The sequence below is a fragment of the Chroicocephalus ridibundus genome, chromosome 13 (assembly GCF_963924245.1).
Source record: "Chroicocephalus ridibundus chromosome 13, bChrRid1.1, whole genome shotgun sequence".
Classification (NCBI taxonomy): domain Eukaryota; kingdom Metazoa; phylum Chordata; class Aves; order Charadriiformes; family Laridae; genus Chroicocephalus; species Chroicocephalus ridibundus.
The window spans coordinates 6,543,509-6,570,747 of NC_086296.1; the positions used below are offsets into that span (position 1 = coordinate 6,543,509).

The following is a 27,239-nucleotide window of genomic DNA, read 5'->3' on the forward strand; positions in this document are numbered from 1 at the left end:
GGCACAGCGGGACAAACCGAACCATGTGGAGTGGTGTGAGTGACACAGCAGGGATTTCTGTGGTTAAAACAAAAAACCATCATTAACATTTACCCAACGCTTTGCTGTTTTCACCAAACATGGCTGTTCCGTGGTTTATCAGACCCAAGCCGCAGCGGCCGCTCCAAAGTGTTTGTGCCGCCACCGCCACACTCCAGCCCGTTACCTATTTGTACAGGTTTATATTTTTTAAGTACAGCATTGTTGGTTTTTTTCAGAGGCATTTAAAATAAAATTGTTAAGGCACAGCACCGCAGCCGTTGGTGTAGGCTTTTGACATTCACGGCGTGTCCCCACGTCCTCCCTCAGCTCTTCCCCTTGACAACCAGGTCACATTCCAATCAGATATGCTCACAGTTATTTTTTCCAGCTTTCTCCTTTTGATCAGCAGCAGCTTCCTGGGCAGGTGGAGAAAGGAGCTGTTAAATCACCCCCTTATGCAAGGGCAGGTCCCTTCATTCCCAAAAACACCCCCTCTCAATTGGGTCAGACACCCACAGCCCAGGAGCTCCATGGCTGCGCACCCGAAGTTGCTGACGGGCTGCATTTTTAATCGGTGAATGAATTCAGACGGCTCAAGAGGCCAGAAAACCCACACAAGGGCAAGCTCTGCTGTTTGTGTCCTGGCCAGCTGGGACACGCGTGGGCAGAGCTGGGCCATCCCCACCAGGACACAGCGGGAGCCGAGCTATGGCACATCAGCGTGTACCCTGGGTGAGCTGCAGCCTTCTCCCGTCATCCAAGCTTTCTCCTCACAGGCAACAAGGCACTAAAAGCACCTTCCACCCCTCTCTCCATCAAGATTAATTAATAATTGGTGTTACTCAAGTCAAATCCTATCACACCCCTCCAAGATCACATCAGGTCGCACTGAGGGCAGGGATCAGCTGAAACCTCCATTCCACCTCCCACCACATGCCCTTCCAAAGGCAAGTCACGCCACCACTCCCCTTGGAGACACTTCTGGTGTCCTACTCCCCAGCCTCCCCCTTTTCCCGCTCCTCAGTGCCCCACGGCCAGCTCCACGCAACCTCCAATATCCAGCAACTTCCACTTCACCACACAACGCTGCAGCGGAGACTTCCCTTCCACCACTTTCTACAGCATGGGGGAACAGCTCGGTGACAGTGGTTTTCAGCTCATTAATACTCCCTATGTTTCCACTTAGTGCAAAGTTGGAATGAAAGCACATTCCAAACCAAATTTAAGGAACCTAGTACAGCTGAAATGACAAAGTCCGCTTATTATACTTTTTCATAAAATGAAGTCTACCCTATAACTGATGACACATGCTAGCCGGAATACTTCCCAAGTCCCTCCTGGCCCAAGAGCTGCAGACCAGCAGCGATGTCCTACCCCCACCCACTTTTGCTGGCTGCATCACTTTTGCTGGCTGTTGCTCCCTGAATGCCAAAACACCGGGGGCAGGACCTGACAATTACCGGGCACTGCAGTATTATTAAAAGCCTCCCAGCTCCAAAACAATAGCAGTTTCACATTACATATGATGCTTACACAACCTGAAAAGCTGCATAACATCTGCAGACTGGCACTGAACTTTAGCCAGCACTACAGCTCTTTATGAGAACACTTATACAACCTCAAAAAAACCACCACGCAAGGATTATTTATGCCTGCCAGGCATGTGTTAAGCCTTGCGTAAGGCAGTTTTGCAATACCTTTGTATGTAATCAGAGTTTAATAGATAGCTAGACCTGGGCAACGGCATAAACAGTTGGTCACATAACTCGACACATGAACTTTTGTGGATGCAACAGCTTTATTGGAATGAACAAGTGCAGAGAAACTTTTACTTGGGTGCAAGCAGCAACTGGCCAGTTCAGTTACCACCTCTGAGACGCAGCACAAGATGCAGGGTGGATTCTTTCTGGATGTTGTAGTCGGACAGGGTGCGCCCATCTTCCAGCTGTTTGCCAGCAAAGATCAGCCTCTGCTGGTCAGGGGGAATGCCCTCCTTATCCTGGATCTTGGCCTTGACGTTCTCAATGGTGTCACTGGGCTCAACCTCCAGGGTGATGGTCTTCCCTGTCAGGGTCTTCACAAAGATCTGCATGCCACCTCTGAGACGCAGCACAAGATGCAGGGTGGACTCCTTCTGGATGTTGTAGTCGGACAGGGTGCGTCCATCTTCCAGCTGTTTGCCAGCAAAGATCAGCCTCTGCTGGTCAGGGGGAATGCCCTCCTTATCCTGGATCTTGGCCTTGACGTTCTCAATGGTGTCACTGGGCTCAACCTCCAGGGTGATGGTCTTCCCTGTCAGGGTCTTCACAAAGATCTGCATGCCACCTCTGAGACGCAGCACAAGATGCAGGGTGGACTCCTTCTGGATGTTGTAGTCGGACAGGGTGCGTCCATCTTCCAGCTGTTTGCCAGCAAAGATCAGCCTCTGCTGGTCAGGGGGAATGCCCTCCTTATCCTGGATCTTGGCCTTGACGTTCTCAATGGTGTCACTGGGCTCAACCTCCAGGGTGATGGTCTTCCCTGTCAGGGTCTTCACAAAGATCTGCATGCCACCTCTGAGACGCAGCACAAGATGCAGGGTGGACTCCTTCTGGATGTTGTAGTCGGACAGGGTGCGTCCATCTTCCAGCTGTTTGCCAGCAAAGATCAGCCTCTGCTGGTCTGGGGGAATGCCCTCCTTGTCCTGGATCTTGGCCTTGACATTCTCAATGGTGTCACTGGGCTCAACCTCCAAGGTGATGGTCTTCCCTGTCAGGGTCTTCACAAAGATCTGCATTTTTGCTGGAAGGGCAAAAATCCCTGCACTTTAGTTACTTTTCCCGTTCCCTCCCATGGGAACCCGCGACAAGGCCAAGCAGCAGGAGCCCAAGGCTGCCCACGGCGGCGGGAGCAACCCGGCCCCACCCGCGGTGACGTCACAACGGAGGGACCGCCCACACCCCAAGAAGGGCGGGCCACCGGCCCCATCCCCCTTCCCGCCCGCCACCATCTTGCGGGGCCGCTGCGCCTGCGCGGCCGCCATTTTGCCGGTGGCACCCCGCACTCCCGTCTCTGCCGCCGGCTCGTCGTGCTGCCGCCGAAGGAGAAGGCAACGCCCCCGCCCAACCCCCGCCCGCCATCTCCTCAGCTCGCCATCTCCTCAGCCGCCTCCCCTTCCCGCCTCGACAGACACGCTTCTCCGCCCGCCCAGCACGCACCCAAGCCCTGCCGCCGCCACGACAAGCGGCTCTACTCCTCCGTCTTCCCCGCGGGGGCACCGCGCACTCACCGCGGGGCTCGCAGGCCAAGCCGACAGCACAACACTCCCCGGAGCTTACACACTTGCAACTGCGCCACACATTCCCCTCCCGACCCTTATATAGCCTCTTCCGCTCCGCCCCCACCGCTCGGATCACTCCGCCAGGCACTATTTTCCCTGCGGCGCGCGCCGCAGCTGTGCTGTGTGGACGGAAGGAAGCGAGGCCCGGCAGCGCGGAGGAGTCAGCGCCTCGCGCGGTGTTGCGTCCTAGATTGCGGGGGCGGGGGCCAGCAGTGAGCGCCCAAAGGAGCGCGGGGTAAAACCTGGCGTGGATCCGTCGGAGCGGGGCTAGGTCCCGCAGCGGCCTGCGGTGCCTCAGCGAGCCGAGGCCGCTCGACTTTCGGAGCCGCCCCGGTGGCTACGGCTTCTTGTGAGAGCCTTAGGCTTTATTCAAGGGATTTAAACCCCTGCAAGTTGTGCCCCTGTGTCAAAAGGGCCTCCTTGATTTCCTGCCCTGGGGCAGGGTGAGGGGCAGTTCTGGGCCTGAGGTGCCTGTGTGGAGGGGGACCATTGTTTTAGTCCGGAGGAAGATGGGTATTTCTATTTAAGAAGTCTCTGACGTGCTGTAGGGAGAGAAGCGGTGGGGGAGTGCGGCCTACCAACCCACGGGGACTGGCAGGGTGAAGCCTGCGGGCAGGGTTGTGCCAGGCCCTCAGTGCCACCATGGCCTGGGGAGCAAGGGACAGGGAAAACGTGTCGGTGTCCAGCTGACATAAGGATGCCGGCATGGCCGCTGGGGCCTAAGCAGTCCAAAGGGCAGGGACCACACCAGAGCAGGGCGGTCTCCTGCCAGAGGATAGGGATCAGGCAGCCCAGAGAGGGGAGAGGTGAAATGAGGGACAAAGGAGACCCGATGGACAGAGAGTCGAGTCCTGCGGTCTCTCTGCATGAGCTGTGTATATATACACACAGGGAGTATGTGTCTATATATAAATAAATACGCACACATAAATGGGAGTACATGTCTGAGAGATAATGAAATGTATAACTCAGGACTAAGGCCTTGCCACCGAGGTAAAATGAATCATAAACAGAAATAATGATGCCTATTTCTTATTCTATTCTCATAGAGCACCTTCTGGTGGATCTCTGTTGCGCTCACTTGGCTCCTGTGCCATCCTGGTCAAGCTGTACAGCGCTTCAAGGGCGCAGCTGAGAACAGAACAGGGCTTTGTTTGCAACATTCACGAGATGCCGTTGGGTTCAATCCGCCGACGCAATCCTTCGTTTGCCTGCACCCACGGAAACCGTTGCCTGACAAAGGGACACAGATAACACCCAAGGCCACACACCAGTAGGAAGGGAGCAGAGGCCCAGCAACAGCTTTGTGATTGGTTTGAGGGGAACCGGCCTGCGTTTGCCTAACACATGGAGCTTTTACAGGAGGGGGATGCTCTGGGGAGCTTCTCAACTGCTGGTGCATTGCGTTTGTATTAAAACTTGGCATTGCAATAGTAATAGTAATCTCAAACACCCGGCTCGTTTAGCTGGGGAAAAAAAAAACAACCACCAAACAAAAGTCTTTAGCTTTCTTCTCAGGTTAGAACCACGCTCGGTGGCTTGTATAAGCCACAGTGTGCATTTGGAGCTGAACGAACATAAAAGATTGGAATAGCCTTTTAGATGTATGTCTTTTTTTAAGCATCCTAAGCTTATTCTTTTAGTTACAGAGCCAGCACTTGGGACTGGTCTGAAAATAGTCAAAAAGATGAGATAAGATGGAGTTTTGTAATGGGAATAAATTAAGATGATACAGTGCTGTTCTCCATCTAATTAGGGTAAGCAGCCAACCACTGAGCACCTTGGGCAAGTTTGTACCCGATGTCCAAATCAAATGGTGGAGCAGCACGCTCCTAAAGGTTCCGATTTCTGTTATATTCCGATTGCAAGGCAGATGTTAGGTCCTAATGCAACAGAGTCGTTAAATACGTATGGCTGCTTTGCACAACAGCACTGTCCTGAGCGGGGAGGGGCTTTCTGTGAACAAAGGCACTCCGTGTTTCTCCTGCGCTGTCTGCACGAGTACCCCTTGCTACGATTTCAAGACAAGCTTGGTGACCATGGCCTAACAGACCATGGGCTCTTATACTGACAAACACTGATTTCCTGTGCCAAAACGTCAGTCACTTCATGCCTATTATTACAAACTCTCTCGGGCAGGAACCGTCTCTTGTATTCACGTGCAGGGTGTATTGCAGAAGTACAGCTGCTCAGAGAGGTCCTGTGCGGGGAGCTATTTACAGCAGTGATCTTCACACTTTCCAGAGCTGTAGCCAAACATTTGGCTCAAAATAACAACTGAAAGTAACACCAGTAAATAAATAGCACAAGGAGCATTTTAACCACTCTGGCAGAAAATGTCATTTTACATCTGTGGCTAGCCAGCTCTCCCTACCAGAGCGCGCTGGATATGCCGTTGATAACTGAACAGTGCAGATAAAACAGCTGGTAACTGAACTGTAGATAAAAGCTGTTTCAAGCTCTACATGGGCTTTGGTCTCTCTGTGCCATACCTTTCGGCCTCTGAAGAGTTTCCTGGGCAAGACACAACCATGCGAGCTGTACAACCTGAGGAGATCAAAGCAGGGAGCTTCTTTCCCGAGAGCCCCTCCGACCTGCACCCAGCGAAGCCTGAGCATCCAGCCTGTAAGCATCCAGCTGGAGCAGGGCAGCAGAGGCGAGGGGATGCCACAGAGCCAGGAAAAACCTCCTGCAGCATTGCAGACGGTGAGTGCAGGCACCTGCGACGTCCCGGTGCTTAGTCTTTGGTGGGGGGATGTGGTGCAGAGACCCTGAGAGTGGAGAGGGTGCAGAGAGGTTTGGAGTTAGCCAGCTGTGCTAGGTTCTGGGGCAGAGAGGTGACAGGCAGGGCTGGCAGGCTGGCAGGCCACCAACCCCGCATTTCAGGGTTTGGTGCTTCCTTCCCCCCCGGCTTTGGGGCTGCTCGGTGCCTGCAGGGCCATAGTGTGGCAACGAGATACCTGCAGAGACAAGAAAATCTTGTGTGTGCATAGATCTGAGGAGAACCAGGTCATTAAAAAACAACATTTTGTGTCACTGGGTAACCGTCACTGTGGGCCTTTTTGGGCAGGATCATGGTGCCGTTTTCTGTTGTTTAACCCTGGATAAAATACATCCCAGAAGGTGGGGAAAAAAAAAGAAAACAAGTGGAGATGCCGGGGATTGAACCCGGGACCTCATACATGCAAAGCATGCGCTCTACCGCTGAGCTACATCCCCCTGCCCCGCGCTGCGGACCCTGCCTGCCGGCCAGGTGGGTACCAGGCGGGGGTCGCGCTCCCCTGCCCGTCTTCCTCTTCCTCCTCCTCTTCCTCCATGGCCTGTGTGCCTGGAGGGGAAGGCAGAGCGGGGCCCAGGCCTGGCATGGAGCTGGCAGTGCTGTACGGCCGGTGTTCAAACAGGTCTTGGAACTACGGGAACACTCTAGGTTCGTACGTACAATACTGTTGTTTTTTTTTTATTCTCCGTCGGAAATTAGAAAAATACATGCCGGAAGAAAAAAAAAAAATACCGCAAAAGAAGAAAATACACACGACCTCCCCGTCGGGGAATCGAACCCCGGTCTCCCGCGTGACAGGCGGGGATACTCACCACTATACTAACGAGGACGGGCGATAACGAACTTCCAGCAGGCTGGCCCATGCCCGAGCACCCGCCGCGGGGCGCCGTTGCCGCCTCACCCACGGGAAGCGATTCTTGCTGCAGAGACCCCCCCTTGGGTAACCGCCCGCGGTGACACCCGCCCCAGCCGACTCCGGCCTCGGCCCCTGCTCCGCGGCAAAAGCACCCTCCCGATGAGGGAAATAAAACAGTCTCTGCCGAAACCCGGGATCGAACCAGGGACCTTTAGATCTTCAGTCTAACGCTCTCCCAACTGAGCTATTTCGGCCGTTGAAAGCCCCCTCGGTGGCCGTGGATACGACCCCGCCCAGCGCACCCGTGCGTGCTGCCGTCCGCCGCCGCTGCCGCCCGCCCTCCCCACGCGGGGTTCACCCACGCGGTTCCTGGGGCGCTCGGGTGTTCCCCCCACCCCCGCCCCACTTTCCAACGGCCGCAGGGCGGGGTGGGAGCCCCAGGCCCCCGCTCAGAAGGCGCCCCGCGGAGAGCGGCGGACGCCCCTTTCCTTCCCCGGCTTCAAAAAGGCGTCTCTGCCTGCTTTACCTCGCCTCCCCACGGGCTGCCGCCGCAGGGGGGAGTGAGTGTGACGCAGCCCCGCGGTCACGCGCTGCACTCGCGCGTCACTGATAAACCCGTCCGCGGCGGCCGCCCGGGGAAAACGGCAACGGGGAATAAAAAACACGCTATCTCCCCGTCGGGGAATCGAACCCCGGTCTCCCGCGTGACAGGCGGGGATACTCACCACTATACTAACGAGGAAAGGCGTACATAATCTTTTTCCCGCCCTCCGATATACGGACGCAGCCGGCCCGCAGTGCGTCCCGCACCGAGCGGAGCCGCCTGCTCGCTCCACGCTGCTCCCGCCGCTGCTGCGGGGATCAGGAGGCTCGGGGGGGGAGGGGGAGCCATTTGCTCACTGGTCCCACCGAGCGATATGTCCATATTTGCTGTGCACAAGCTGCCCAACAACTAGGGGATGTAGCTCAGTGGTAGAGCGCATGCTTTGCATGTATGAGGCCCCGGGTTCAATCCCCGGCATCTCCACTTGTTTTGCCCCCGCCCTGGAGTAAAGACGGCGGAGTTTTTTGCCAAGCCCGCTGTGCTTGTTTCCTCAGATCGTTTCCCGAAGGAGACGTAATTTCAGTTTTGTAATTTGCAAATAGGCTCGATATTTTCCTTTGTTTTCTTCCCTCCCATCAGCACTGAGCAGTTTGCAAACTTCTGCTGCAATCCTTGCTGGAGAAAGGCACCCAGCCAAGAGCTTGCAGCACCCTCCTGCCTGCAGATATTGCTAAACATTACGCCGTTGCAGCATTTACATTATAAACATAACAGGCTATTTTCCTTCTTGCTCGAAAACAAAAGTTGTTGTTTCATCAGCATTAGATATTTTTAATGCTTCCTTGTGCCCTGGCCTGCAGCCCCTGTGGTGCGTGGAACAGGGGCAGTGATGGGCGCAGGCACGCAGCCTGCTCTGGGCTGGGGTGGCACCAGCTTCCTCCAGAACGTGGGGACACGAGGGTCACGGCCCACACCTCATATCAGGGTATCACAAGCAGCAGCAAATTAACACAGCCTGAGCGCAGGGTTCACCAAGGAGGAAAAAGATTCGCCAAAAGGGAAGGTAAACTCAAGCCGTACATTTTCTTGTGGAACTACCAAAATTTCTTGCTCCAAAAGGAGCAGGTGGCACAGTTAAAATCGGCCCCGTTTCCAAAAAGCTGCTGTGTTCCCAAAAGTGCTCCAGCCCTTGAAATGCCAGGTTGGACAGACCATACAGAACGGTACTGGCAAACCACGGAGCAGAGCAAGGGCACCACCAGAGCCCAGTGCTTGCAGCACCAAGTCAGGGATGAGAAAGATTTGAAAAAAATTACCGAAAGCAAGATTAAAGGATACTCTGAACTCATGACAAAGCCCTAGAGAAGCAGGAAAAGAAATATTAGGACTGCACTGCGTCTGGCTGGGCTGGAGTTGATTTCTTCACAGCAGCCCATATGCTGCTGTGTTTTGGATTTGTGACTAGAACAGCGTTGGTACAGACCCGTGTTTTGGCTGCTGCTGAGCAGTACTGGCACAGCGTCAAGCCTTTCTCTTCCCCCCCCCCCCCTGCTTCCCCCATGAGCAGGCACCGGGAGGGGACACAACCAGGACAGCCGACCTGAGCTGGCCTAAAGGACAGTCCCTGTCACGTAACATCACACTCAGAGACTGGCTGGGCATCTTGTGGGAAGGGGTGAGCGATCGCCTTTGCATCATGTGCTTGGGGTTTTTTTTTTGGTTTTTTTTTTTTTCCCCCCTCTTCCCTTCACTAATTATCTCAAGCCATGAGTTTTCTCACTTTTGTGCTCCCTGTCCTCTGCCCCATCCAGCCGGGAGCCTAGGGAGCGAGCCAGCGGCTGCGTGCTGCTTAGTTGCTGGCCAGGGTCAACCCAACACAAGGACCAAAGGTTCAGTCTGCACTTGGATCTGCAGTCACACAAGAGGAATGCTCTACAAGGGTCTAAAACTCTGCTTATTGCAGCATCCCACATGGAAACCATTTCTCCCATCCGAACCAAGAACTATACATATTTATTATAGTCCATACGACTAATATAGTCCAAAGAGAAATTTCAGTTAAAAAAAACCAACCCGTAAGACACAATGGATAAAATTATCCAAACATTAATATTACAAAATACCAGCGAAAGAGCTGGTAGGGCTTCTGAGAACACAGAAGGCTTCCCAGAGAGCCAGAGTAAGACCCAGTTCGCTTACAAAAAAGCTATGGCTAACAGTTTAGCAAGTCCATCTGCGTTATCAGATTTCCAAGGAAACCCAAGCTCTCAAAACATCTTGGAGAGGAATCCATCAAGAAAAGTCATCCGCTTCACAGCGCCACTGGAGGCCACTTCTTGGCTAGATCCTCATGCATAGCTTCAGGGATCCACTGACAATAGGCCGCAAGCAAATCTGGAACGGAAGAGGGAGCGATTAGACGGGTACGGGAGTGAGGGACTGAGGGGTTTCGCTGGAAGGACGAGTCCCCCCAGCATCGTCCTGCTCACAGGCTGAGAGCAAGAACCAGCCTCCCATCGCCAGGCCAGTGCCGGAGCTCGGACACCTGCACGCAGATATTAAAGTATCGAGTATGGGAGAATTTCTGTGAAAGCCAGCACTGCCTCACTTTGCTGCTGCTTCTATAAAGAACTCTCATAACCTGGTGCCCTAACATTGAACAAAATCCATTTTCCTGGAAATTTTTTTTCCAGTATCCACTGACAGCACCATCATAGTCTAAGTTTTCAAAAGCCCCCACCAAATGTTTCAACCGTGGTTAGAACTACAGCAAAAAGTAATCTTAAAATATAAATAAACCTTGCTTTCTAAAGTACAGGGAACTCCAGTTCTTCACAAGAACCAAACCTCAGAGCATTACTGTTTCTGGTAAGAAAACAGAAAATATTTAAAGCTTATCAAGTGAAATAATCCATTTTTTTAAATTATAATTTAATGGTGCTTGAGGTACTACAAAGCCTGCACTGATGTGACTGATAATTAAGCAAACAGAACACTTACATTTAGGATTTTTCCTCCATGCAGCCAGTAAAGCGTTGCGATTATCACAATTTTCTGCAACTAAAGCCCGCAGGAGGGATTCCGTCCTGGGCTGAAGTCTAAATCAGTCCAAAATAAAAGGGCGCAATAAAACAATGTTCGTTAGCACAGTTTAGCAAAGCGTTACAGCATTCAGCTCACCTTTCTGAATTCATACTCGTCACGTTTTAAAAAGGCTAAATATAGAACGTAGATACGTAAATATAAATGTAGAAAAACACAACCTCCAGATACAGAGACTTGCCATTGGCTCAAGAAAGTTCACTAGAAGTAGTTTCTTCCCCCTACCACAGCTTTCTGTTGTTCGAAGTAGCGGCAGGCTGCTCTGGTTGCTGACAGCATGAAGTTGTCAGCTCCGCACAGCGCAGCGTGAAGCACAAAGGAACCCACAGGCCCCATGCTGAACTCGGAACTGACTAAAACAGGAAAAAACTTCGTAATTGTAGGACCCCCAGATAACATCAGTTGCTTTTAACGAAGTCTTTCAAAAATCCCCGCACCTATCAACTCCACAGAAACTCACAGAAGACTCAGGGAAAGCTTAATTTTGGTAAACGGGCGAGGATGGCGGGGGGGATAGCAATAGCTGACAGTCCTTTTGAGGGTCACGGCTCTGTAACTGTCATCAAAATCACACGGAAAACATGGTCTGTTGGGAACACGTCTTTGAAAAGAAATAGGCAGTGCAACTGGCCCAAACTGCAACGAAAAGCAAGGAAAGCAGTAGTTCTCAGCTGATAGTTTCTTCCACTTGTGAGCAATTTATTTGCATGAAGCAGCCCGCAGAGGTCAGTGTGACCAGCAGGTTGCGTGTGTGTGTTCTTCCAAACCGCCCTCACCATCGCCCAGCTCTCTAAAGACACGATTTTTCTTGGTAAAAAAAATTTCATTTTCCTCTCCCTGCAGCTACAGCCAAGATCACTATCTAGAAAGCCCTTCCCAGCATTGAATTTTTTTTTTTTTTAATTTAAAAGGAAGTTAAAAGTGTTTGGTGGAGACAAGAAACTTAAGTTTGCATTTAACAACTTACTTGGACCATGTCTTCAGCATTATGAGGGGACTGGACAGCAGACACTGGCTGTAACAACTCAACTTCTTAATGACCTGGAAGATTTGTTATAACAAGTATATAATGAACAAAGTAAATTAATTGTTCTGTGGAGACAACCATCAATGAACTTGGACTATACAATAGCTTTCCATCCCGTATCCTCCATTACCATCTCTCTCCCATCCATGTCTCCGTACCCATCTTGTCCTGACTGGCTTGCGAGATGACTCTTGTGTCACAGAATGGACAAAGACACGAGCTATAGCTTTTTTTCCTTTGCAAAAACACGACTTAAATTTGGCGGTCTCTTTCACCCAAATACTGATTTTCATGCTGTTTCATATTTTAAAGGTATCTTTCCCCCCCCGCAACTCCTCCAGCAAGTTATGAGGAATGGGCACACACAAAGGAGGAAGCCACAAGGCTCGTCTTCTCCAAAAACTGGGCTAAAAACTTACTGATAACATCAAGGAAATAACGCAGCTGGAACGCACTCACCTTTCCTTCAAGCAAGAACTTGGCAAAGTATTTGTAGCGATCGATACCTTCTGGGTAATCAACTTCCACAGCAGGGAGCTGCCAGCTGACTCGATCTGGAAAGAAAGATCACACCAATCTCCTAAAGGCCGGAAGAGGAGGGTAAATTTCCAAGGAAGATGTGACAACACAGGAGCTAAAGACACTGGGGAGGATACCGCCACCACCCAGCCAGCCTTGCTCCTGAACGGGCGGGAGACGGGCATAAAATGGGACAATGGGAAGATGCTGATATTTAAATGCTCTTTGGACAGTCCAAAGTTTGAGTTTGACCTTTCTGGGCCGCTGAGAGTCTTGTTAAAAGCGGCATTACAATAACGACAGAGCAGCTCTCGGACAAAACTACCGAGTGACACTTTTCAAGACACTTACAAAAGACACTCGGTCTGTGACATCGAATTCGGCCTGTTTCGGGGCAGTAAGACGGAGGAGGGTTTTCCAGAGGCTTCCCAAAGTGGCAGTACGGTGGCAACAGGGTAGGAATCCACTCGGGTTCGACTGCGGACACGCCTTAGGAAAGGAAAAAACACACCTGAATGAGGGATTGCTGCCAAGGGCCGCCACTCGCTAGCAGTGCCATGAGTCAGGGGTCAGGATCTCATCTCCACAGATGTACTTGTATCTCATTCTTCAAGTCAACCGTACAGATTTATGTTCTTTTGTTCAGAGACCAGCAATAATGGGTCTAACAGGGCTGGTGCAGCAGAATTATTTCAGCAGCTGAGCTTTGCTCAGCCCGTTCTGCTAGACAAACAATAAACCAGGCCAATTTTCCCGCTGTTCCAGATCTAGAAAGCACAAGGATCCAAATCCCAGGAGACACAACCACTCTGTACGGAGAGCACTCGGTCACCGCAGCAAGGGAAACATTCCGCTAAGGCATTTCCGAATTCCTCACCATACCTGCAGGACAAGTAGGGACCGCAGCAGTCTCACCTTTCATATACATTTTCGTAGTCTCAACAATTTCTTGATACACCACAAACTCTGGGAGTTGTTTGAAGAGGACCGAGCTTGGATGGATGAACACTGGGTCGTCCAGGAGAGCAGTCTTTAAGAAAGCACAGAAGATTGAAGCAGAGTGAGACAAATTACCGGCAATCCAATTTCTTGATTGCATCTAATTTCAGCCTCTCTCAGATGTACATGTATATGGTTTCCTTAAGTGATGGAGGTTTTTAATAACCACATAATTTTCTGCTTCGCCTTCTCTGGAGACAGCAAGCACTTTACAAGATGGACTAATGCTACTTCTTAGCTCTTTTATAACAATTCGTAGGTGAGGACTGAAAACTTGCAACACTAGAAACTTCAATTCTATGGAGAGATGCTGTGGAGAGCCAGTACATGCAGCCCCAACGCTGCATCCGCTCAGAAGCCCAGGCTTTGCCCTGGAGTGTCTTTCTGCCACACAGGGAAGAGGAATTCGGCCAAATCAAGCTGTTTACCTTGTAGGCATTTTTCCATTTGTCATCCAGAAGCTCTTCTGCCTGAATCCTTCGGGCAACGTGGTCCCCCAGCCCTGCCAGCACAATCTGTCTCAAGTAAGTTGCTTGAGCTTCTGTTGGGGGCTTCATCTTGGGGTCAACATAGAGGCCGGCGTCTGTGCAGACCGAGTTCACTGCCCCGAAGAAAGAGGGAGTTAAGATTCAATAGAAAGAAAAGATTGCAACAAAAATCCCAGTTGATCTGTCACCCCCCAAAAGAGAATAAATATGGCAATTCCTCTCAAACCCGCTTACCTGCTGTCGTCAGCTGCCCCCTCAAGCGCCGGATTTCCAGCATGGCTTTGTACCGCAGCCCATTTTCTTCACAGAATTTACGGGTACACCCAGCGTATTCACAGGCCCCCACTGCTCCTGGAAGTGAACAGGCAGGTAGGGAAAACGACTTAGCTGATCAGTTCTCCTAATTAAACCAACCGTGGGACAGTACTGTCATGGTCAACACGTGCGTATCACCGTTCCCACTCATCATTAGCCTGGGACACCGGCAGGCTGCCCAGAGAACAGCCTAGAAAACACACTGTCGGACTTAATCCTACAGCACGAGGATGCCTTTGGTCGCATAAAGCTGAGGGTGATGGGGAGGAGAACAGAGTGGAAATGAACAGCACAGGGAAACTGCCGCCGGCAATACCTAACATCACCATGAGGTCTCCCAGCTTTTGCATCGGGCCCTGCCCAGCCCAGATCTTTTGCATCTGTAAAAGCCTTGCTTTCTTCCCCTTCAGTTTCGCCGTCTCTTCCTCACTTACTGCTGGCCTAAAAGAAACACGAAAGAGCATAAATGAGCATCGTGCTCATGTGCAGAGGGGCCTCAATATAAGACAGGCATCAGCCGTGACACGGTGATGCATCCTGGAAATAGGATCCTCGCTCACCTGTCAAACTCTTCAAAAAGCTCCCGGACAGTCATTGCAGACACTATGGTGATGGTGTACGGCAGGCAGTCATGCTGCCTGCTTAATGCCAACATCTTCGCATAGCGGGGGGCAACCGGAAAAGTGGCCATTATTCTGCCCAGGGGACTAATAGGGCAACTCAGCTTTGCTGCCAGCTGCTGCTTCAACCTGGGGGAGGGAGAGGAGAGTCGTGTAATGTAGCGACTTCTGCATTAGAACAAGTTTGTGGTGCTGGTTTTGGCAGCCCAATTAATTTGATGTGTTTTCTCAGATTCTGTTATGTGCTAGTCCCAAAAGGCTGGGGGAAAGACCCCTCCTTCCTCACGCAGCTCCCACCTGCAGCGTCCACCCACTCCTGGCAGTGTCTTTTCCTGCCCACACACACCCAGGGCCAGCAAAACAAACAGAGGTGAACCCGAGACTGTTAAAATGATGCCAGTCTCTGTACAAACGCACGCCCTCAGACGCGAGGGCTGAGATGGAAGAGGGAGGACATCAGCGCCCACCGCCTCCATAGTGGAGGCCGAGCAGCAGTGCCAAGAGGAAATCTGTGGGGACCACTGACGTTACCTTCCCGTCATAGGAGGTTCCTTCAAGGCACCCAGGGCTATCAGCAGCTCCTCAGCTGCTGCAAGTGCTTCTGTCGGAGGTGGTGTTGGGAATGGGAAGTTGATTACCTACGGACAGCAAGAGAAAATGCCTCTCAGTACGTCATTGACACGGCTCCCACCGAAAAACAGAGCCTGAACGCAGTGAGAAGTCCTGGAAGGGAGAGAAACCCTCCCCTCTGGTTACATAGACCAAAGAAAAACATTTAGGATGTTTGCCAGGAGCGAGAGGAAAGGACATATAATGGGAGGAAACGCTTAGAACAAAAACATTAGGAAACAGGAATACCAGCGTCACCCTTAGCTGCCACTGAGTCCAGGCACCGCCTAGGGCAGGCTGCTTTAAGGACTAACTTCGCATACTGTGGTTTCTGAAAGTGCTCTATCTCCTGAACACCACCCCTGTTTGCACAGGGTTTTTTTACTACTAAGAATATGAGAAAGCTCTTATTACCTGAGCAAACATGCCTGTTAAGGCCTGGTGGAATTCACAGCAGCTTCTGCAGTTTGCAGAACCAAAATCAAATCTGAGGATCCTGATTTCTAACACAAGGCCCAGCCTCAAGCAACGACGACAAAAGACATTTGTGTGTGTTCCTGGCTCCTAGGGGCAACCGCTTCAATGAGTGCTGTAGTACAAAGCCAGTTTACACCTCACCTTTTCTATATTTAATGCCTTCATTTGCAGGATCAAGTCTTCTACCGGTCGCTTTGTTATTTCTGGAGCAGAAAATTTCTCAAAGTCCATGAAGACTGCTGAAGAGTATAACCTAGTGGAGCAAAAGTGCTGCTTAGAGACTTAAAAATCTTAACTCAGAAGATATGCATGAAAAATTAGCAAGGGATTTTAAAAAAGGCAGCTGTGGGTACTAGTTACATGACCATGTAATTATTTACAGGGTTGGGGCATACTGCCTTATTCACAAAAAGTTGACTTGGCTTGGGAGTGGAACTCATGCTAATTTGACCAGGAAAGTAAGGGTTTTCAGCAAGAGAACGGCCCCTCAGAAGCCAAAGTGGCAAACCAACATCACCAGTCACAGTTCACGTTTGGCTTCTCCTCTCCTATTTGAATGAAGAGTAGACAAAAACCGTGCTAGTTTCTTGTGAAAGGGGCAGCAGGACAAGGGAAGCTGTCAAATTCACACTAACACTCGTTGGGCTTCTTGTTTCTCCTCCTAATGCTCTCCAGGGCAGGTAGCTAACCTGTAACAGTGCCCTGGTTCCGTCCGGCCAGCCCGACCTGCCCGCTGGTTAGCTGACGCTTGAGATATCCAGGTGACTCTGAAAGACGAAACCCCAGTGATTTTGTCGTAGAAACGTTTCTTGACCTTTCCACTATCCACCACGTATTTGATGCCTGGGATGGTCAGCGATGTCTCAGCCACGTTGGTGGCTACAACACAGAGTCTCGTGCCAGGAGGAGGAGCACTGAATACCTACAAGAAGCAGACGGGCGTGTGAAATGCACGGCCAACAACAGGAAAAAGACAGGCAGTCAACTGGGACGGGTCGCAGGTGAAACCCAAGAGCGAGACCAAAGACTTAACTCCCTTGTCTCCAGCTCTGGAGCTCTCTGTCCAGCTCAGTTAATCCCCAAAAACATCCACAGGGGCCACAGGTTGAGCAGACACCAGTGTTGAGTCGCATTTAGACATACTGCTGCCACCTCCAAGGCTAATTTGCATGAACCGCCTGTTGGCAGCAGGATCCTGATGTGCCCCGGGGCCATGACTAACTTTAACACACTGTCACTGTCATTTTTCATCTCTCCCGACCTGCTGAACTGGCTCATGAGGGAGACTCCAGCCCAAGCAATGCCTGCTCCGATCCCATCCCAACTCGCCCATTGGGCCATTCCAGTCTGCCCACGGACGGATAGTCCAAGAGGGAAATTTTAACTCACAAAGCACTTCTGACTTTAGACAACAATCACACATACCTATAAGGATCATTTACTCCTTGTGACAGTAAATCCTTTACCTTTGCTTGTTTCTCTGGCGCTAGCAAAGAATAGAGCGGGAGCACATAGAGCGGAAGGGAGGAATCCGATTTCTCATCTGTGAAGGAACAGATATCGTTAAACACACTGTAAGTCAACTCCCAGGCTTGGTCCCAACAATGTCTTCACGAGCACCACTTGGTTTAAAACCAGTGAAGTATTTGGTACAAAGCGGAAGCTGGAAAAGTCTTAATAGCTTTTCCATGACACAGGTTTGCTGTGCTATCACGTCACCTTAGCAAAGGACAACTGGCTTATGTCGCACATGTCACAGGTGATAGGGAATCTTTATTTCTTAAGTGACAAACCTTCTTCCGAGTCTCCATCTCCTAAATCAAGGTCAATATCAGATCCTGCAAAATCATCATCAGTTTCAGCGTCTCTGTCTTCATCTCCTTCATCCACCGGTACAACAGAGTAACTGTCCAGATCAATTTTGGGGAGTGTCTGAGAAAGACAGGAGAGACAACCACAGAGCATTAAGGGGGGGGGACACTAACAATGCTTTTTATTGCTTTGGAAACAAAGCTGAGGACTTACTCCAAACATCTGTTGACCTGAAAGTGACGGAGGGACTGAGAGATTTCATTTGTATTTCAAGGCTGAGGTTCAGCATTTGGTAACTGTGAGAGTCAGGGGGGAACAACCCAAGTATTTTAAACAGCACTGTGCGCTGAGCCAAGCTTCTTCACTTGGAGGATGGAGAGAAAGGGCAAAATTTCTTTAATTCAGGCCCCTTCAGCTACCAGGATCCAACGTCAGCAGACAGTAGATCTATAACAACAAGATCTCCTGCTAACCAAGTGCATGTAGGACTTGGGCAGAAGCCAAACACTACCCTTCGCTGCGGATACATCAGTCCCAATTTTGGGTAACAAACATCAAGACAAGGAGCAGCCCTGGAGCCAGCGAGTCTGGAATTCCTTCCATTAAAAGTTTTAATGGTGCGTACTCAAACAAACAAAAAAAGATAATTAAAAAAAAAAAAAAAAAAAAAAAAAATCAATCTCCTGCCTATTATATCCAGGGACACGGTTGAGCATTCTGCTGCTCATAATGCAGCAGTTATCAGTGTAGGTAGTATTACCGGATTTCCTGAAGGGAACATATGTGTGCTACAAGGCTTCGGGCAAGCCTAAAAGAGCCTGGTGAGAAAGCTACACAGGAGTGCTGCTTCGCAGGGAGGTACCTGCTCCTTCCTGTCTCTTGGAGGAATTCTAGCCATCACACATTACCATAACTTTCTTCCGCTTCCTCGATTTCTTAAATTTTCTGATTTCTTCCATTGATTCTTCTTTGTCATCATCTCCTCCTACAAAAACAGACAGTGGAATTATTAGCCGAGCACGCTTTCCTCTCGGAAAAGGTAGCGGGGAGAGTCTGGTCCCACTCCCATCTTTTTGGGGATTCAAAAAGTGTCACAGGGTGAAAGAAGCAAACAGGCAGATTGAAGGCAGAGGGGACAGGGATGACGCGCAAGTTTAACGTTATCGTTCCATTTGGGAACCATACAGAGGATCAACAGCAGCACACACAGCCACTGTACGTTTAGGAGATGATTATCTGAGCCGTATTAGAATCTGAATGTCTAACTTTCTAAAGTCATCTTGGGAAATCCCACTCTCCTAAAGAGAGTCTCCAACAACCAGCAGCATTTCCACTTTAATTCACGAGCAATAGAGTAAGTGAAGAAATGCAATGAGTGCTGAGGAACTGGAAGACACCATACACGTAAACCTTTTCCCCAAACTCGAACCAGCACAAACTTAACAATCAGTCATCAAAATCATCCACATTGAGCCCTTCCCCAACCCTTGCTTTTTGTTGGTTTTTTTTTTGTAATGAAAGCTCTTATTTTTCCAGGTGCAAAGCAAGCTCATTTCTCAGAAATTTAAAGTCTAACAGTCCTTTATTCGACAGCATTACCTGCGGTGGTAGTTTTTTTGAACGGAAAGGCTTTCCTTAGCCTCCTGCAGAGAGAGTGAACTTCTGCCTGGCCTGTCAAAAACACCAAAATCCCACCTGCAAGAGAAGAAATCACTCTCAACCACAGCGTACGTATTTCACCTGGGAAAGCTTCAGATCTCATTTTTCATAAAAGACAGGTGGAATACGCTGTGCAGTAACATGGAGGAACAGGGTGTTTGACTCCATCCGTCTTCTACGACTCCCTCGAGACGCATGCTAATCTAACCGTGATTTAATCGAAGGGTAATTTTCACAAGAAAACCCTTCTAAGTAAAAATCACACAACGCCCCACTGCAGTCCCATGTTCAACTTCCAAAAAAAAAAAAACCTCACCCCAAAATAAAAGAAAGAACAACAAAAACCTCCCCCCCCCAAAAAAAAAACAATCCAGAAAACTTGAGACACGTTAAACGTAAAGAATTTGAGAGGTTCTCGGCAGTGACCTTACCTGCGGGCAACATTCGATGGATTTTACAGACTTTTCTGAAGCACTCCCCACTGTAGTCATCTAGGGGGGTTTTCTTGTTAAAATGAACGGTTACAGGGAATTGTCTTGCATCTACCTAGAGAGGAAACACAACAGGGGGTTTGTTCGCTGTTGTAACTCCAGCGCCATCGCGGCAGCTTTCATGGGAGGACTAAAATAGCTCGCCCTGTATTTCTGATCAGCTCTTGGGTTTTGGTAGTCTACAAAACACTGGACTCACAGAAGTTATCAGCCTTGTCTATGCTGAACACCACGAAACCAAGCTAGAAACCAAAACTTTTCTCTGTTTCAGATCATCAGCTCGGACTGAGGCTTTCTAGTTCTCCTGAACTGTAGCTTACAGTTTGTCAAGATAATCAGATTCTGCTGGGGCACTTTTCTGATAAAAGCGGAAAGAAAAACACCAGGTCCCTAAAGAAACAATAGTCGAAACAAAATAACTATTTTTAAATCGGTATCTGAAAGATTTCAGCACCAGCTGGAAAGATTAGAATGCCCCGATTTTTTTTAGTTAATTTTAAAGAGGAAACCCTCGCTGTATTCCAGCCGCTACACGTGACGCAGATCCCAGGGAGGAGAACGATACCTGAATAACAGGAGGCGTAACAGAAAACAGCCTGCTGTTTTCGGTGAAATCTTCAACGCGAAGGGTAGCCGACATGACGATCAGCTTGAGCGGCAGCCCTTTCTGCGGGGACACAAACCCGTTACTCTGTGCCTGAAAGCAGGCGGCAGGTGAAGCCACGCAGCGCACAACCCCAGCGCCACCGGCAGCGCTGGATACGAGTCTCTGCGCCGACGCACAAAGAAATCTAAGGCAACGAAACCACCGCGTCAAGTGACGGAGGACAGACACAGCTTCGAATGCAACGTTGTCTTAAAACACACAAAAACCCACGCTGGCCGTCCTGGTGCTGCCTCTAAACCACCGCGTTCTCTCTCCATCCCTAAGCGAAACAAAACCAGGCGCCAAGCGCTGCCCTGCGGTCGCCAGCCCCCGGCACCAGGCAGGACCAAACCCTTCACGACGTCAGTCCCGAAACATCTCCTCCAGTGCAACAGTAAGCATCGTGCTTTCTTAGCAGCTGCTAATTTTAATTATTTACATACACATGGCACTGTATTATCTCGTGGCACCGTAAGTCTAAAATTAGTTGGATATTGACTGAAAAATTATCTGTTGGTACTGATACATACTGGTTTTCCCCTTTTTGTAAGCTCTGTGCTTCTCCGATCGTATGGAAAGACAAACCTGTTATCCCAGTGTTATGTCATGGTTTCCGTCAGATCTCCATCCACTTCCACGTCACAGAGCACCTCCTCCACAGAGCCTCTCGTGCCTCACATCCCCCTCCCCAGCACACCCGCACCTATCGCGGGAATACTGCTCCTCTTACCTTCGCACGAAGAGGCACGATGCGAGACAAGAGGCCTATCAAGATATCCGTGTACATGCTCCTTTCATGGGCTTCGTCAATAATGACGACTTTGTACTTGGAAAGCAGAAAGTCCTGAGAAGAGAGATCAATTTCATCACACAAAGCCTCACCCAAGGCCATCTTTAAGTCAAGACAACCTACAGCTGCACAAACACCAACACCCCCATCCCCATGGCTGCACTCTCCCCCACATATCTGAGCAGAGTTTAACGCGTTTACCCTACACAAAGCAGCCTAATTCCCAAGACTCTCTTCCTTGTGTTCATTTTACACAGCGAGACAACCTAACGTTTAGGGGCTTGGGCAGGAATATAAAGGATTGAGATGAGATACATCTCCGGTGTTGAAACGGATTTTGCTTTGCAAAGTGCTTTGCTTTGTGACAAATCCACGCAAAGCAACTGGCCTCTCATCCTGGCGAGACAAAATACTTTCCTTTTTATATCACTGAGGACACCAACTTACCTTCTGAATTTCTTTCAGCAGCACGCCATCCGTCATGAACTTGATTTGTGTTTCATCTGTAACATTGCCTTCGTATCGGATTTGATACGAAACCACCCTGCGAGGAAATACCACGGTAGCCACAAGACAAAGCACAGGGAGAAAGAGAAAATTCACCTTCAGACCAGGAGGCAGCCTTCAGCATAACTAAATTAAGACTTGATGCCAAGACAAGTTAAAACGAACATCATCAGCTCCCCCGAGCCCAGCACACACAAAACGCGAGAAGCCGGGACACACAGCGATGTCACTTCAAATTATTTCATTGTTTTGGGAAGCTTTCTCATACGGAGACAAAGTGGGAACACTTCCCCCACCCCATCTCCACAAAGGTCTCTCTAAAAAGTAACTTACAACCATTAGTAGCACCAAATCTGCATGTGCTTTTTTTTTTTATGGACAACCCTACAGAGATGTTTATAAGTAACTTTCCCACAGTTCTTCACCAGAGGCAGAAGGAAGAGGCAACACATAAATCTCCATTTCATTCCATCACGCACATGGAGCATCTCAGCCTTATCTCCTTGCAAGGTCTCAGCTTTTTTTCTCCTCACCTGTGTGACAAGTTCATTTCCTTTGCGACTCGCTGGGACATGGACACTGCAGCCACACGCCGAGGCTCGGTGATCCCAATAGCACCGTTTGAACTAAAGGGGTGAAGGGAAGAAAAGGAGGGGTGGTTTGGCTGTTTGTTTTAAAGACACTTAGAGAGACGACAACAGGATTTCTGTACAACGGTTCTAAATTAAGTAGCATCACTCTCACAGTTGGAAGAAAAAGACAGCAAGGAAGCTTTGGGATTACCCTTCTATTATATGCTTATTGATCTGAAAATGTGTGCGCCACAGGGATTTTTTCCCTAACTGTTGCCTCTGTAATTCCAGCTCCCTGAACTCCAGGGCCCTCTCGCCAGAGGAACATCCAGGGGGACATTTCAGAAGAAACTGAGGTGGGGGCAGCAGCAGCACAGAAGCTGGGTGCACCCTGGTGCAGCTCGCAAGAAGCATCTTATGAGGTGCCCGAGCTTATAAACATTACCAATAGCACCAGACAAAGCATAGCTATTTTCAAAGATGTCCTTAAGAACTACGTTGTCTTGCAAAGGTAAGAACAAACCTCTGTGAGCAGAGATGGGCAGGCAACACAGCCCCTCCGTGAAAAACAGGCCAGTGGCTTTGACAAAAACTTTTACCTTAGAGGTTTCAAAAGATTGCTTCCGTGGAGAGACTTTTGCAAGTCACAACCTCATTCCCTTCAGGGCTTTTTAAAAGCCCGCTCACCACGGCCAAAACCACCGCACAGAGAAGACCAGGTGCGGTTCAGTTACATCAGCAGAAAAGAAACAAACCCAGAAGTGCCCGAGCTCAGCGGGAATTCTTCTCATTGCATTTGCTGCAAATAAAAGACGGCTCATACCTGGCATAGCCAGCTTCATAGAGAAACTGCGGTACTTGCGTGGTTTTACCGCTCCCCGTCTCTCCACATATGATGACGATGGGATTCTCACTAATGGCTTCCATGATTACTTGCTCTTCGGCAAGGATTGGAAGCTTTAGTCTTGCTTCCTAAATAATAGAAAACATGTATTTTAGTTGCACTGTTTTGTCTCTCACTCCCTTTTTTTCTTCCCCAGGACTGAAAACTGTTACCTTCCTCAGATTATAAAGGCCACAAAAGGGAATTCTGCAAGCTTTGTGGCTCAAAAAGCTCTAAACCGGCTAATAATATCACACTAGCGTGTCCAAGAACTAGTCGCCAGAACAGCTTCCCAGAAAGCCGCTGGCAAGCCCTGCACTTCAATTTGTGAAACTTCAGAGTCCCTGGAGTTTATTAACATAGCACTTCAGGCAAAAACTCATTTCCCAACTCTGTCTCGCCTGCTCAGACACAAGCAGAACTTTTCCCGTTTCTACAGAACACTCCACCCACAGCCAATGGAATAAAACTACCCAGCACAAGATACGGCATAAGGGAGAGCTAAAAGTGACTTCACCAGATTTTCCAGTGAAGAACGATAAAAGACTGCTCATAGATGCTATACGTAAAACCAGAGACAAATGCTTATATCCTAAAACAAACCTAGTTTTCCTTCTGCTGGATGAGATGGGCTTAAAGCTCAGAGATGTCCGAGTACAGCTCGCCAGGACAAGGACCCTGAGTGCACGCTGCCGCCATGCGGCGTTAGCAAGAGCCACGAGGTAACACTGGCATCTGCAGGGACCTGATTTGATGGAAGGTACCATAGTCTCCAACCCTCTTGATAAGCACTTGATGGTTCACAGAGCCTCACCTGAATCTCAGGAGACCTGTCCACTGGAATGAAAACCGCAGGTTTGCAAGGCGGTTTGTTGGGGGCTGCCTGGCAGACGGGCGCACTAGGGCCAGCCGGCCGCTGGTTACACACTGTCTTCTTCACGCCTTCCTCTGGCTTGTCAGCAGTACTCAAATCACCGGCTGAGGAGTTCTCAAGTTCTTGTTTCTGCTCTTCCTTCTCCTCCTCAGAGCTACTGGGTTCTTCCTCAGGCTCCGACTCAGAATCTGCGCTGTGTCTTCTCTTATTTGCACCGCTAATGCTCCTGATCTTTTCAGGGACCACAGTCCCTGGCTCCTGTATCACCCTAGAACAAAACATCAACATGTGAACTATGCTGTGGTCAATCTTTTCCAGAACCTCAAGCCAGACAGGTCTTCCACACAAACGAGAAAAGCTGCATTACCAAAAGTCACTGCCTGAGCCTGAACCAGGTTTTACTCACATGAAGAAAACCTCCACACCTTGGGTGTAGCGCAGCGCCAGAAGAGATCACCAGAGAGGTTCACCCAGTTCTCCAAGGATCTCCAGCCTTGGAGGTTTTCAGGACTCCGCTAGGTAAAGCCTCGGATGACCTGATTGCTGGATTCGTATCTAAGCTCACTCCATATTGATATTTATTCATTTCTTCAGAAGACATCTTTGTAGTTTAATTTATTTCAACTTCTGCCAAAATGCAGCTCTTGATAAATCCAGTAACTAAGGACCACGTTAGTCGATGTTTTCCAATACAAGAAAGTAAACATTTATTCCACTAATTATGTGATTTAGCATAATTGTAAGGGTATGTGTACACAATTGTGACCCACTTTGTCCCTAATGAAAGGGAAGACCAGGTTATTTTAACTAACATCCTCTCCTTAGGAAAACAAGAAAATAACTACTATATCATCAGATCAAAATAGAAAATTTTTTAACTCCATCTGTTCTGAAGAACCTGTGTGTAATAAGAGGGGGGAAAAAAAAAAAAAAAAACCCAAAACACCAAACCAAGCAAAAGAAGGTAAGAAGATGGCCAAGTTTTCAACCACAGTGATAAACCAGAATGGTTCTTTCCAAATAAGACTTTACCTTTTAGTCTGGTACATGCGCTCCCCAATACCCAGTTTGGAAGTTGTGTACAGAAGTTTCATTTCCGCCTCAGAAGCCTGGACCTCGTTCAGCTTGCTCAGCAGCTCGGCTCGCTGTTTGGGAAAAACAACCAAAATCAGTGCTTGCTTTCACCAGGAAATCATTTCATTTCAAGATTTGTGCCTGAGTTTTAAAGGGTGTGCTCTGTCTGGCAAATCTTGCTGTGAGGTTGCAAAGCCGTTCCTGCCGCTCCACGGTCAGTCCTCCCCGGGGAAGACTTCGGCCCTGCACCAGAGCAAAAATAGAAATACAGACTTGACCCTTCATCGCTGCGATGAAAAGCTCAGCTGCACCCTTCAAACAAGGGCAAAGAAAATGGATTTGAACTAAAATGCTGGCGTGAGGGCTTGAGTAATGCAAGCTTCCCGTCAACTCCCTCATGTGGGACACGGCGCTGGCAGGAGGTCGGACAGCAGCAGTTTCAAACTATCTCCAAAAATAGAGTTCGTTTGTCAAAACCATTATTCAGACACTAAAACGAACAGGAATTTTGACTGAAAAGCTTTTACAAAGATAGAAAAGCTGCACGTGCCTACAGAAAATACCTAAGAGCTTGAAATAAATATTTCAGAAGCACTGGCAGTAGCAGAGTTAGGGGTGCATCAAGCTTGGCCTTCTGCAGCGGGACAAAGCTTCTCATACAACCTGTGAGAATGCTTTTAAAATACCACGTCATTTACTCTGCTAGTGATGTCTTCATGACGCGCACCTACTCCATCAGGGTCAAGGAGAGAAACAGACCCAGGACCCAGAAACGGCACGTTCCTGCAACACCTGATCCATGGAGAGGGAGAGGAAGGCTTTTCTCCACAAGTTATGTTCAGGAGTCCATGGGTGACAGCGCTTTTTTGCCAAAATGCCCAGCAAAGGGATGCTTCACACTGTTTTTAACTTAAATTTCAGCATCTGCACATCCTTGAGATGCCCCAGACAGGCCATATCCCAAAAACCGCTCGCTGTCTCTGCAGAGCTGTCACCCCTCCGCTGGTTTTCCACACCAGTAACGCAACCGTGTCACGCACCAGGGACTGACAGTGTCACAGCGTGAGGGAAACCTCTGCAGCTGCTCATTAATGTCAGCCTTAACTTCTTCCACACGCTGATATTAACTTTACCATTTTAACCAAAGTCGCGAAGCTGGAGGTACCAGCAAGCAACAACATACCTGTTTTTTCTTTTCCTTCTGCTCTAAAACTTTCTGCAGGTTTTTCTTCTGTTTCTTGCTCAGGGGTTTCTTCTGCTGTTGCACAACAGACGCTACTTTTTTCTTCTTTGCTTTCCTCGCTGGCAGGACCAGGGCGTTACTCCCATCGATTCCCTTCAGCGTTGCTTCATCTGAAAGCATTTGTTTGGTTATTCCCTGGTGCCAGGCGGATTATTTTCGGCACGCTGCTTAACGGGCTTATCACAAACCGTACTCGATTTAGCTGTTTTAAGCAAACACAACCCGCACCCCCAGCAAAAAAAAAACCCTGCATCATCATCGTCAGCAAGGGCAAAGGACCCCAAAAGCGGGGACTTGATAGATAACCCTGTGCTTCCAACAGCCCTGAGGGTAATTTTCCTTAACTTACGTAACAACGCTACCAAATTCGTGCCTTTTTATTGCGCTCCCCCGGGCGAGGGGGCAGCCCGGGACACTGCACCGGGGGCTGACCCTGTGGCCGCCCGCCCCCCTCCAGGCACGACTCCGGTTTAACGCTAAAAATCCCTATTGGTGGAGTCTGAACAACAAAAATAGCATAATAACTGTGTTCTTTTTTAAAAGCAACATTTGAGAACGCAAATGTTAAGCATAAAAATATTACGTATAGGAATATTTTAATAACTGCTTTAGTAAAGAATTGCTTAAATGCAGCAACTGCTTTAATAGCGCTATTAACGCAAGGCCTACAAGATACTTTAAAATAATTTCGATGCCTCCAATGGAAGCAGAGTAAACCTATAGTAAGGACACGACAACAACTCTAATCTCAGCAGCTCCGCGGTCACGTTTAGCAACGTTAACGGCCCCGGGCCGCAGTAACGAATACGACGCTGAAGAGAACCGAACGGAACCGAAACGGGCCGGGCCCCCCCGCGGCCCCCGAGCCGGGCCCCGCCGCACCTCCCAGCTCCAGCGGCACCTCCGGCGGCGGGGCGGCGGGCGGCGGCTGCGCGGTGCCCTGCGGCAGCCGGGCCTTCCAGTTGTGCCGGCGGCGCGCCCGGCCCATGGCGGCGGGACCGGGACCGGGAGCG

General features: G+C 49.5%; 2 protein-coding genes and 5 non-coding genes across 8 annotated transcripts; 1 reads left to right on the forward strand and 6 right to left on the reverse strand.

Annotated features, from left to right (window-relative positions):
* Positions 1 to 1,800: 1,800 nt before the first annotated feature.
* Positions 1,801 to 3,667, reverse strand: UBB (ubiquitin B). 2 transcript variants are annotated; one of them, XM_063351197.1, is made up of 2 exons: positions 3,290 to 3,667; positions 1,801 to 2,802 (listed from the first exon to the last, which is right to left on the reverse strand). In XM_063351197.1, exon 2 carries the CDS (start codon positions 2,795 to 2,797, stop codon positions 1,880 to 1,882), a length of 918 nt encoding a protein of 305 aa, XP_063207267.1. In that variant the 5' UTR covers positions 2,798 to 2,802; positions 3,290 to 3,667; the 3' UTR covers positions 1,801 to 1,879. The 2 variants fall into 2 exon arrangements, with proteins under 2 accessions (XP_063207267.1, XP_063207266.1); XM_063351196.1 differs by having other exon boundaries at positions 3,219 to 3,345.
* A 2,820-nt stretch (positions 3,668 to 6,487) lies between these two features.
* Positions 6,488 to 6,559, reverse strand: TRNAA-UGC (transfer RNA alanine (anticodon UGC)). The gene has a single exon. It is a non-coding gene; the product is annotated as a tRNA-Ala (tRNA).
* Positions 6,560 to 6,876: 317 nt separating this feature from the next.
* TRNAD-GUC (transfer RNA aspartic acid (anticodon GUC)) lies at positions 6,877 to 6,948 on the reverse strand. The gene has a single exon. It is a non-coding gene; the product is annotated as a tRNA-Asp (tRNA).
* A 208-nt stretch (positions 6,949 to 7,156) lies between these two features.
* TRNAF-GAA (transfer RNA phenylalanine (anticodon GAA)) lies at positions 7,157 to 7,229 on the reverse strand. Its single transcript has one exon. It is a non-coding gene; the product is annotated as a tRNA-Phe (tRNA).
* Positions 7,230 to 7,645: 416 nt separating this feature from the next.
* On the reverse strand, positions 7,646 to 7,717 carry TRNAD-GUC (transfer RNA aspartic acid (anticodon GUC)). The gene has a single exon. It is a non-coding gene; the product is annotated as a tRNA-Asp (tRNA).
* A 213-nt stretch (positions 7,718 to 7,930) lies between these two features.
* On the forward strand, positions 7,931 to 8,002 carry TRNAA-UGC (transfer RNA alanine (anticodon UGC)). Its single transcript has one exon. It is a non-coding gene; the product is annotated as a tRNA-Ala (tRNA).
* A 1,513-nt stretch (positions 8,003 to 9,515) lies between these two features.
* Positions 9,516 to 27,239, reverse strand: DHX37 (DEAH-box helicase 37). Its single transcript, XM_063351203.1, has 27 exons — positions 27,109 to 27,239; positions 26,167 to 26,336; positions 24,942 to 25,054; positions 23,850 to 24,177; positions 22,976 to 23,124; positions 22,114 to 22,206; positions 21,521 to 21,617; positions 21,014 to 21,127; positions 20,203 to 20,304; positions 19,578 to 19,692; positions 19,087 to 19,182; positions 18,396 to 18,472; positions 17,469 to 17,607; positions 17,142 to 17,218; positions 16,365 to 16,597; positions 15,817 to 15,928; positions 15,121 to 15,227; positions 14,530 to 14,718; positions 14,286 to 14,410; positions 13,889 to 14,005; positions 13,595 to 13,767; positions 13,083 to 13,197; positions 12,519 to 12,656; positions 12,108 to 12,202; positions 11,589 to 11,662; positions 10,520 to 10,617; positions 9,516 to 9,913 (listed from the first exon to the last, which is right to left on the reverse strand). The coding sequence occupies exons 1-27, from the start codon at positions 27,212 to 27,214 to the stop codon at positions 9,831 to 9,833; spliced, it is 3,435 nt and encodes a 1,144-aa protein (XP_063207273.1). The 5' UTR covers positions 27,215 to 27,239; the 3' UTR covers positions 9,516 to 9,830.

Coding starts and splice junctions, on each gene's coding strand:
- UBB (XM_063351197.1), bottom strand. CDS start 2,797: ATGCAGATCTTTGTGAAGACCCTGACAGGGAAGACCATCACCTTGGAG.
- DHX37 (XM_063351203.1), bottom strand. CDS start 27,214: ATGGGCCGGGCGCGCCGCCGGCACAACTGGAAGGCCCGGCTGCCGCAG. Junction 21,618..22,113: donor GAAATGAACTTGTCACACAG/GTGAGGAGAAAA, acceptor ATTTCCTCGCAG/GGTGGTTTCGTATCAAATCC. Junction 16,598..17,141: donor CGCCAGAGAAACAAGCAAAG/GTAAAGGATTTA, acceptor TGCTTCTTGTAG/GTATTCAGTGCTCCTCCTCC.